This window comes from Medicago truncatula, chromosome 1, assembly GCF_003473485.1.
Source record: "Medicago truncatula cultivar Jemalong A17 chromosome 1, MtrunA17r5.0-ANR, whole genome shotgun sequence".
Classification (NCBI taxonomy): domain Eukaryota; kingdom Viridiplantae; phylum Streptophyta; class Magnoliopsida; order Fabales; family Fabaceae; genus Medicago; species Medicago truncatula.
In genome coordinates, this window is record NC_053042.1 from 36,588,501 (window position 1) to 36,599,574 (window position 11,074).

Consider the following 11,074-nt stretch of genomic DNA (forward strand, 5'->3'; position numbering starts at 1 on the left):
TGCATACTTACTATCAGTTAGGTCCCTGACAATGAATTAGGAAATCCATTAGCATCTATTACTCTTGATTATTGTTATATTCACATGATAATTCATTTTGTTGAATTTCTTTTAACATAATTTCTAACTCATAATTTGTTTAACTTAGTAGGTACTAGTGCTACATGTAACATAAGTTGTTTATGTGTCCAAGTTTATTATCAAATTTCTCACTTTAATTTTTTCTTTCATGAGAAGCTAAAGCAACTAAAGCATAAGTTCTTTCATGTAACTTAATAGCATGAATATGATATTTTATACTATTGAATCAACACCTTCTTGTACAAATCTGAATGTCATTGTCTATGCACAATGTCTTAAACTATGGTAATAATAATCACAACAGGCAACTTCAAGCCTGTGTATTTTAGTAAGTGAATTTATGCATTAGTTATTCAAATTTCTCCACCAAAAATTGGATATTGTTGTTGAAAGACACATCAAAAATCAAGCTATGACTTTAAAATACTTACCGGGATTATAATTAAACACACCGTTAATAATTCATTTCTCTATATATGTAATCATGATGCCATTATATACTAAAGGGAGAAAGATGTAACATAACCACAACACTATGAGTTGATCAAGCCAAAAAGGTCCCTAATAGCCAGGGACTTTAGTGAAATTTCATGTTTACTGTCAGGGACCTAACTGATAGTAAGTGTGTGCAGTCAGGGACCTAACAGTAGGTTGGTGTTGAATAGAAGATTGATTTTGAACAAAAAAGATAATTAGATGACATTTAAGGATTTAAGATTTAGGGATTTGATATTCAATTTGGGGATATTGATTTTTGTGTTCAGGGACCAAAGTGACCATTTTCTACTTTCACTTTGGTCCTTGTGACACCTCATATGCGCCACATCATCACTTAACAGATTTTTGTAACGCCAGGGACTAAAGTGATAACGGAAGTGCAGAGTCAAAGACTTATTTGTATTTAATCATGAGTCAGAGACCTATGTGACAGCGAGCTGCAGAATCAGGGACTAAAGTGACTATTTGCTCTTTAAAAATTGACCCGATAGGGGGTTTGACACATTTCGTATTATATAATTCGAAATCAAAGTGTGTTGGTTTGAGATTTTGGAGTATATATACGTCTCAAGTTTGATTCTCTTTAGTGTCAATTTGGATGGACATTGAACTTCTTCACAAAAAAAAAAAAAAAAAATTGAAATGTTTGGTTTCGTTTGAGTTTTTAAGACATTTCGGAATATATATTTTGAAATGCTATAAAAATGCTTCAAGTTTTATAATCCAAGCATGGGTGAAATTGGAAAAGTGGAGGGTGCGCGAGAAGTAAGAAGGATGAGAAAAAAAATAGTCAATATAATAATATTGAACTATGTTGAAGCTAATTCTAATTTCCAACATATGATAAAAAAAAAAAAAATAATAATCAATTATGTACAGCAATTAATTTTTGGGGGAACAAATATTTTTTGCCGAAATTTTTATATTTTGGAAGATTTTTAAAAATGAATATATTTTTTAAAATGAAAAAAATATAGTTTTTTTTTAAGGAGAATATGAACTATTTTTCTTTTTGACGAGATAAAGTTCAAACTATTGATAACCAAAAAATAGTTCAAATTATGGAACTATATTGCTTTCAAAGTAGGTAGAAGTTGATGTACCCAAAATAAGCCAAAATTCACAAGAAAAGTTACTTTAGGTCATCTCTGATTTGGCTCTCGCAGATTTTAATTGAAATATTATACAAATTTAGAACATATAAATATATGTGATTGAACAAATAAACCCATCTGTGATCCGTGACAGGATAATGCAAGCATGTTATTTTTGTCATCTTATATTCTAATTAGAGGCATCTCATAGTCATGTTTCCCCTCATAATAGACCTCTATTTAATTTATGATTTTTTGTCAACCATGACAGCATGGTGATGATGGTGCACATGAACGTTTGTAGCACTATCTGCCCTCGGACCCATGTGATGCGATCTACTGCAAAAATTAAAAAAGGAATATTTGGCTCTATTTATATCCCATTATTCTCCATATCTACTTTGCATGTTTTTTTTGTTTGGTCAAGAAAGAATGGGGAGAACATTTGTTTGTAGTTTGGTTTTGTTATGCTTTTTGATTCCTTTAACAGTTGCAGATTGGAACATATTAAATCAGAAGACACACAATGGATTGAAGATCAGTTTGAAGAATTATTGTGAAAGTTGGAGAATGAATGTTGAGCTGCATAATATTAGAGACTTCCAAGTTGTGCCTGAAGAATGTACTGAATACATTACAAAATATGTCAAGTCTACACAATACAAAGTTGACTCAGAAAGAACAACTGAAGAATGCTTGGTTTATCTTAGTACCAGCTGCAATCTGAAGAAAGATGGCAAAGATGCTTGGATTTTTGACATTGATGATACTCTTCTTTCAACGATTCCTTTCTACAAGAATAATTTGTATGGATAATTCTGAATCCATCTTAATCTACTAATCATTTTACGTTAATTGTTCGTTGTTTATTTGATATTGCTTATTCTGATGAGCCTTTTATTGACAATAGGGGAAAGAAAATCAATGTGACAGCATTGGAGGAATGGATGAGCAAGGGTAAAGCCCCTGCTCTTGACTACTCATTGAGGTTCTTCAATGAGATTAAATCTAGAGGAATTCAGATCATTTTGATTTCTGGGAGGAGGGAACATCTCAGATCAGCTACAATCGATAACCTTGTCAATGTCGGTTACCATGGGTGGACAGGTCTTATTTTGAGGTCAGTTCAAACCAGTTTTTCCTCTCTTTATATCTAACTAATTCTTATAATTCATTTGCTCCTCATAACAGTTTAACTAAATCCCCTCTCCCTCCATTGCAGAGATCCTACTAATGAATTGGTGTCAGTGGCAGAATACAAGTCTCAAGTGAGAAAATATTTAACTAGTAAAGGTTATCGCATTTGGGGAGTTTTAGGTGACCAATTCAGCAGCATTGCGGGGAATACTGGCGGTATAAGAGCATTCAAACTTCCAAATCCAATGTACTATGTTGCCTAGTTTATCAGCTATTGTAACAGCATTGTTTCTTTCCCATTTTAAATTTCTTATAGCTGCACTGGTGTTTAAGGAATATCCATTTGGTAGAAGGCAGACAGCCATATCCATGACCATGTGGATATTGTATGTCTTACCAGAATCACATGCAGGCTTATAATTATTCTAAAAATGCCCAAAAGTTATATGGAGCATTATTTCTCAAAACATCTAGAGTATGTATGAAATACTACATCGAGTGACAAAACTGTGAGTCTCCTTGTATCTATTAGATAATAGATACGGTTCTGGTTGAAGAAGCTTTTCCTGGAGTATAAGTATTGTATGAATCTCTTAGTTGACAATCAATTTTCTTCTTTTATCTCCATGCTTAGATTTTCGTATTTTTCAAACACAGCCTCCTAAACAAGAACAAGTATATTTTTGTTTGATCAAATCCTCTCACAGCTAGAAATCCTATATTCACTCAAGATCCTTATCAGTAAGCTGGCGACTAAATAAAATGATATCTGCTGAAGAACTCCTAAGGGAGTGCTTCTGCTAGGCATCCCCATCCATGCCAGTGTCTTCTAGAATGTTAGTTGCTACATTAGCTTTTCCTTGGAAGTGCTAAGTTCGCCTTCTATTAGGGCGTACAATGAACCATATACATCATCGAATCTTAATTGTTAAGAATCTAAACCGGCGATGAGAACAGATTCAAATCCTCCTTAGTTGATTACTCAAGTGATTTACATGTGATATATATTACTAGGATTCATCAACAAAATTTATTCATCCATATAACAATTTAAAAATTGTAAATTGACACCTTAAAATCAACATACACTACACCTCTTAACTTTTCAGAAGTAATTCAACATTTGTTTATCGCTTGTTGAGATTTGCTTTCTGAAACCTACTATAACGACATGACCAGTGCATTTAGGCGAAAAAATTCTATTAATTCTAGGTGTAAACTGTAGAACAGGTTAGTTTACCCTTTACATATTTCACATTTTCACTATCCTCCTCCATAAAGCTTCCAAATTTCAAACACCATAGCAGGATTCAGGAAACAAAAGAAACATTTAGAACAGTCAACAAAAAGAATTAGACACTAGTTGAGTAAAACCCCATTTGCATTTCAATAGAATTTATAACAAATCTAGATTCTGGAGTTGGAATGATGAGCCAAAACACTGACCATCATAACAATACTCATTATACATACACATTCCAATGCCTAAATGCAACTAACTACTGAGAAGATTGAGAAGAGAGTTTCAAGCATTCACTCTGACACCTCCTAAGACATGTGTCATTCCAATTAGGTACTTGATGTTGGTTAACACAAACCGTGCGAGCACAAGCTTCAGCACATGCGTCAAGATCGGACACACCACAAACAGTAACACAAGTATCAGGAATTGGATCTTTTGAGAAAGAGCCAACCTTTTTCAACATCCTCTTTGAAGTGCAGACCCTTTCACATACGAAAATTTCATCAGAACTCCTTTCTCTTCCCCTTGCACTCTTCAACCTTTGCTCTTCTGCATTCCTTTTCTTAACTCTAAATGCTTGTCCTGCAACAACGACAGGGACTGCTGCCCCCAAAAGTGACCACCAAATATCTCCCATCTCTCTGATACTACACAACTTCAGCCGCTCTTTCTTCAAATTTATACACTGCTGCGCACAATCCCAACAAAACAAACAACCCAGTTACAAAATTTCAATCTTTAGTTGTTAATCAATACTAACCACACAATACACTACGAAATTTCTAAACTATGTAACCTAAGAGACAGATCCAATTCCCTCGAAGACAGTTGTAAAATAGTCACAGTGCCATTGGTGTCACCTTAATGATAAGTATCAATTTCAGGTAATAGTCATTTTGGTCCATGAATGTGTAACGAGTAGTCACAATAGTCTTCAAAATAGTCTCAAAATGGTCCCTGATGTTAAAACAATCCCTCAATGTTGACATGAACTCTTTTCATATAGGGACAAATATGACAGTAAGTATATTGAGAGGCTGGTATGACAATATTATTAACGAAACATTTTAAAGTAAGGGACTATTTTGCCTAACATAGTGCACAATCCGGGACAAGTTTGAAATTTCGATCCATTGAAGGACTATTGTGAATACTCGTTACACATTCAGGGATCAAAATGACTATTATCCCCTTTATTCCTTAAACTATATAAATATAATAAGTAATCCCTATATAAATATAATAAGTAATCCCTAAAGTATATGAAATTCGTCAGTCTAGAACGATATTAAAATTCGTCACTTTAGTCTCGAACGTCTATCAAGAACTTAACTTGATGGATTTCATATACTTCACCCACTACTTATTATATTTACTATAGTTTAAGGACTAAATTGGAGATAAAATGTTAATCTAAGAACTAAATTGATAGTTTATTCTAACAACAATCTCCATTTCACCAAAAACAAAAACACCCCAAATGTTAATTTAACATTTGAAGCATTTATTCATAGGTGCATTTCATGAATTGATGAATGTGTGACTAAAACATAGTAGAACAAAAGTTAATGTAATGTAATTGAAAATTAAGAGAAAAATTATGTGAATTTCACGAATGAAACAACAATAAACAGTGAATTATAAGACAAAAGGAAGAATTGAAAAGGAACGAAAATGGAAGAATGGAAGTGAAACTAACCGGCGGTGGCGGAAAAAGAGAGGGCGGAGTATCGTCTCTGTCGCTCTGCTATGCACCTCACGGCAAGTACGATGCGGCAAACGGTAAAGCAGCTAACGTTTTGAACATAAACTGGTTGATATGGTCCATCGTATAGCTATATTCTCTAAACCCAATCAAAACTACAACTATATTCTCTTTACTACTTACACCCCTTAAAATACTTACACACCCCTTTCACACAAATTATTTAATGTATTATCCCAAAATACCCTTTTTATATCTTTCCTTAGCACTTAACATTGTATTTTTTGTAAAAAAATCAAAAATAAAAAAAAATTGTATTTGATTTGTCTATGATTGGAGAGTACGACTGAATTAGGTGTTAGTGGATGTTCTTGTACGGGGTAAGTGTGGCATACTTGCAAAACATTTTCATTCTCAAATCAATAAGAGCTGTGGTGTTTAGAGATTTTTTTAGAATAAATTGTGTACCTTTATTTAGTAGGGACTCCTTCTACGGTTGCGATTTACCCAACGTATTGTTCGAACAGCCATGTGACAGTGATTAAAAGACCGAGATTAACTTTGAGTTCCTTTTCGTCTACTTTGTGCCCTCGTGGTGGTTTTGGTGGTATGCTTTTTAACCAAGCGTCTTATTGGGACTTTAAATCCTTGGATTGGGCAATAGTCCTATCCGAAACACTATAATACTTTTTTTATATTGTTTTGTAAGTATAACTCATATGGTAAATGTTGCATAAACATTTCATATGTAGGGATAGGTTTCGAATCCACAATTTTTCACTTCTCAAAATTTAATGTTTGAGTTTTGCCGCTAGATTTCTTAGAACATAAAGATATTTTTCTTGTATCTTCTGACTAGATTTTTTTTTCCTAGCGTAGTGAAAAAAAGAAAGAAAGAAAAAAAGGAAGAAAGATGGGATGAGAGGAATTGTAAAAGAAAATCAAAAAAAGAGGAAAAAAGGAATGAGTAAGGCCCCGTTTGGATTGGCTTATTTTGAGCTTATGTGGATTTATCTACTCCCATAAGCCTTTTTAAAGATGTTTGGGTAAATAAATAAAAATAGCTTATCATAGTTTCATAAGCTACTTATGCCATATTTTAATAAGCCTAAATTTTCAACTTACCCTTCGGCTTAACAAGGAGCTTATGAATTTATGTAACCCCCTTCGATTCTCTCTGGATCCACTTTTCAAAACATATATTTTTTTTTGTTAGTTATCTTTGCGTGAGTAACAAAATTGCTATACTTATCTTACTAAAGTATAACACGTAAATAAGATTTTTATTATTTTTTTAAGGAAGAATTTTATTAATTTCTTGTTACGTAACAAATTCAACTGAATAAAAAAAAACAAATTTAACTTGTCTTTTTTTGGTAACAAACTGTACACTGATATCTATTTTATTTTATTTTTGTTTTTAACTATTATTTATAAAGATTTTTCAACAATGGTGTAAGACTATTAAACTTTTACATACGTGATTATTTCTTGCTATTATATTTATATTATTATAATATTTTTTTAAAAGAAAGCTTATCATATATTATTATATTTGTGTATGATGATGTTTAGACTATTTATTTACACCTTTAATGTTAATTTTGTCTTATATGATTTTTTTTAAGGACGAATATTGATTATACTATATATATAATTATAATTAATATATTATAATATTATTTTTTACATCTTGATTAATTTTATCAAAAAAAAAAATTGATAATTGTGGTTCGATTGTTTGATTTTTTTGTTAAATTAAAAATATTTAAAATTTCGATAATTGTTTATGTAATGTCACATCCAAACACTTCAATTTATTTAAGTACTTTTCAATGTACATATCCAAATATAAATAGCTTATCAAGTATAAGAGCTTATGGTATAAGCTCTAATGCTATAAGCATCTATATAAGTTGTTTATCCAAACGGGGAAGTGCAAGAAATAGAGGAAAACAAGAGAGGACGGCTTTGGGGGGTTAACTTTTCTTCATCATACTAAACCCTCCTCGTTTGAGAAACTAAAAAATTGTATTAAAGGAAGGTTTATATGAATTCTTCATATTTAATCTATGTTGTTGTATTATTTTTAAAATTAAAAATATAATAATCATATATATTAATTTATCATTCTCTAAAAAAAACTACTCGTTTAAAATTTTGAGATTTCTATATTTTCCACTCCTCAAAGTTTTCTCTTCCCCTCACCTTCAAACTTGCAAACAAAGCCTAAAGATCTACACCAATCACGTTAAAACCCCAAAACTCTTATTGTTCATGTTGTTTTGCTCTAATACTAATAGGTCATGAGCGTGACAAGTATTCATGAGTACTATAGGAAAAACCATGAGTGTTTTAAGGAAAATAGTATTGTGTATAACCTTTTCAAATTCAAAGTTGTTTATGCTTTGATTGGAAGCTCAACATAAGATTGGTGAATTTTCAAGAGTTTGAATTGTCATAATCAAGAAGTTTGTGCAAGATCAAAGTGAAATCTTGAAGACTAGTTTGTGTGGGGATCACAAACTAGGGTTCTTGGTTATCAAAGATTAAAATTGAAGGATTTGAAGAATTAGGAGTGCTAGGTTGAGTGAATTTTCTTGTAATCGTATCAACAAACAGTGAGTGTTCATAATTGATAATAAAGAGAAAATATGTTGTCTACGGCAATGACTAGATGATGTAGCCTATTGGTGAGGACGATACATTTGAACTAGATGTATAAATTTGAGTGTTTTTTTAGATACTCGGTGTTTAATTCAATTTTAGTTTGTCTAGTTTGTTTGAATAAGAAAATTGAATTTCTTTGTGAAAATTTTCTAAACCTTTAGACTTCAAGAATCATGTTCACAAATTCAACCTTTTCCATAAGATATGTACCAGAAATTAATGTTAAAAAAAAAAAGGATATGAACCAGATATTTTATAATTTACATTTACCAAACAAAGTAGTAGTATTCCAACAGGATTATATTACAGAACAGTCAAATGGTGCAAGTGCAGTCTTCTTTATATTTTGTTACATCACAATATTTCCACACCACTAACTGAGAATTGAGTTCAACCCATCTTGGCCTCATCTTTATTAGCAGCAATTGTTTTTGCACAATATTCAAATATGGTCCCATCATAGCATCTTCTAACAGCTTCTTTTGGCACAAAACCATCTTCATCCCTAGCTAGTACATATAGAAACCCCCATTCCAATTTACCAGCAGCCCTGCAAACATTCATTCATATATGTCAATAATTAACTAATTAATCAACAAACTTTACAATAAAGTGGTCACTTACCAGCCAAATGGATCTAATGCATTTCTGTTTCCCTCAGTCATGTTCCATATCTCTTTAAGTGTTAGCTTGTCAGGTACTGTAAGAGCATACTTGCTAAATATGTTCTCAAAATTTGCTGGTACAAAACTGCATGTCATTTCAAAAAAACATAGATAAATGTTTATGAGGCTTCATAGTCAAAATATATATATAGTTGCATAATTAATATTAGGGTTTATGGGTCTTGCTAAAGAGTATCCGCCGTTTAAAGTTTTTAAATATAAGAAAAATTGTTAAATAAATTACAAAAACTAAGAAAACTAATTTATGACTATTCAATTTAGCATCACTTACCGTCCTTCTGTATCATAGACTCCAGAGTCACTCCCATGTTTTGCTCTATGTATGTTGTGTATGTATATAGGAAAAAGAGGTGAAGGAAACCAGTACTGTAAACATTACAATTCTTTATCAAGGCTTAACAAATGGTTAATTTTCTCAAGACACTAAAAAAAGTACACTTTATTCTCATTGCAAGAAGAATGAATGACTCACAGGTAGAGTGGGATAACTCAGTCCAAGATTGATGAAAATGGCCATAAAAACTGATACGATCACATTAAATCCAAGAGCACGAAACCCTGAAAAATTCTTTAGGTCAAGAATCATTCATCTCTTTGAAACATGGAAGCCTCAAATTGAAAAAAGGTTGGAAATATAATGAAAAAAATCAAAAATCTTACCCGTGTAAGTTTCCCAAGGGTAAATGATTCCATTTCCATCCTGATCAAAAAAAGCACAGTGCTGTTGAAGAACACTCAAATTGTTGTGCTTGTTTCCTGGTGTTCCTTGTGGATGGCTTGTATCAGGAGTTGTCAATGCTCTAGCCATGTCTGACCAATATATAAAGTGTATGAACTTGTGTTGTTAGAACTTCTTTTACCTTATTTTGAGGAAATGAATTTAAAATAAATAAAAAAAAGGAGTTAAAGAATTGAAACTTACATGGCTTTGGAATAGAAGTTTCCAAGTCGCTTCTAACCCTTCTCTGAGCAGTAACAGGGGCATTACGAGCCTCGGTTATCATTGATTCCCTCTCCATTTCCACAGACATTTTGATTGTTTCTCTTTTGAGTTAATTAAGCTTGCTCAATATGATATATTCCCCTAATTTTCACTTCATGGTTTTGTAGGGAAACAACTATATATTATATATACTTTGGTTGAGGTATGAATAAAAGGTGAGGGGTGTAAAGAGAAAAATAGATGGAGAAAGTAGAAAGAGCCAGCGATGAACCACATGTTACGTGGCGTACATGCATGAGTTTGCAAGGTTATATTGTGTCAAGTTAGGAGGTGATACTTGTCCTCTGCTGATTTACACCAATATATGTCAAATGGAGTGCAAAATTGAGGTCAAAAGATTATTCGAAAGTAGTCAATAGAAGAAGCAAATAAACTAGTGTTGTTGAAGACACGAAGACGTGGAGGTTTAACTTTGTCAATATATGTTCTTAATTGGACACCTATTTTTAGTGGGTTTTATAAGTTTAATATTGATGGAGCATATCTAATAGAGGAGGGCCGATAACTCGGGTATTGGTGTTGTGTTGAGAGATAATAAAGGTGTTGACCTTGCTGCTAGTTGTTGGCAGGTCTTTTTATTATCATATCTAAAGGTTGAAAAAACTTTAGCTAAACGGTAGCCTTTAAATTTACGAAAGGCGTGCCTTTTTTAATATGGTTTTGGCGTTGAATATTTATCAACAATCTTTCACCTGTGCCGGCTCTATTATTGAGGATTGTTTAATTTATGTTTTCATGATTTAAATTTTTTAATGTTAAGTGTGAAGTCAATCAAGTTGCCTATTATTTAACTAAATATGTTCTTCATAATTTGAATTGCATATGAATCAAAAAGACTTTCACCTTATATTTTTACGTCTTAACATTTGATTTATTGTCAATTTCGTTAGTAAAATTGTCTTTATTGTAAAATAAAAATAAAAAAAATAGATAAGCTAATTAAAATAAGAACTTGTC

The 11,074-nt window shown here is 32.0% G+C and overlaps 3 protein-coding genes across 4 annotated transcripts; 1 reads left to right on the top strand and 2 right to left on the bottom strand.

Annotated features, from left to right (window-relative positions):
• The first annotated feature begins 2,063 nt into the window (after positions 1-2,063).
• Positions 2,064-3,437, top strand: LOC25484381 (acid phosphatase 1). The gene is made up of 3 exons (XM_013613186.3): positions 2,064-2,479; positions 2,584-2,793; positions 2,896-3,437. The coding sequence occupies exons 1-3, from the start codon at positions 2,079-2,081 to the stop codon at positions 3,071-3,073; spliced, it is 789 nt and encodes a 262-aa protein (XP_013468640.2). The 5' UTR covers positions 2,064-2,078; the 3' UTR covers positions 3,074-3,437.
• A 715-nt stretch (positions 3,438-4,152) lies between these two features.
• Positions 4,153-5,908, bottom strand: LOC25484382 (uncharacterized protein At5g64816). 2 transcript variants are annotated; one of them, XM_013613187.3, is made up of 2 exons: positions 5,753-5,908; positions 4,153-4,738 (listed from the first exon to the last, which is right to left on the bottom strand). In XM_013613187.3, exon 2 carries the CDS (start codon positions 4,688-4,690, stop codon positions 4,310-4,312), a length of 381 nt encoding a protein of 126 aa, XP_013468641.1. In that variant the 5' UTR covers positions 4,691-4,738; positions 5,753-5,908; the 3' UTR covers positions 4,153-4,309. The 2 variants fall into 2 exon arrangements, with proteins under 2 accessions (XP_013468641.1, XP_024636371.1); XM_024780603.2 differs by having other exon boundaries at positions 4,153-4,741; positions 5,753-5,904.
• Positions 5,909-8,668: 2,760 nt separating this feature from the next.
• LOC25484384 (peroxygenase) lies at positions 8,669-10,225 on the bottom strand. Its single transcript, XM_013613189.3, has 6 exons — positions 10,037-10,225; positions 9,775-9,924; positions 9,587-9,672; positions 9,386-9,480; positions 9,053-9,178; positions 8,669-8,978 (listed from the first exon to the last, which is right to left on the bottom strand). Exons 1-6 carry the CDS (start codon positions 10,143-10,145, stop codon positions 8,819-8,821), a joined length of 726 nt encoding a protein of 241 aa, XP_013468643.1. The 5' UTR covers positions 10,146-10,225; the 3' UTR covers positions 8,669-8,818.
• Positions 10,226-11,074: the final 849 nt, after the last annotated feature.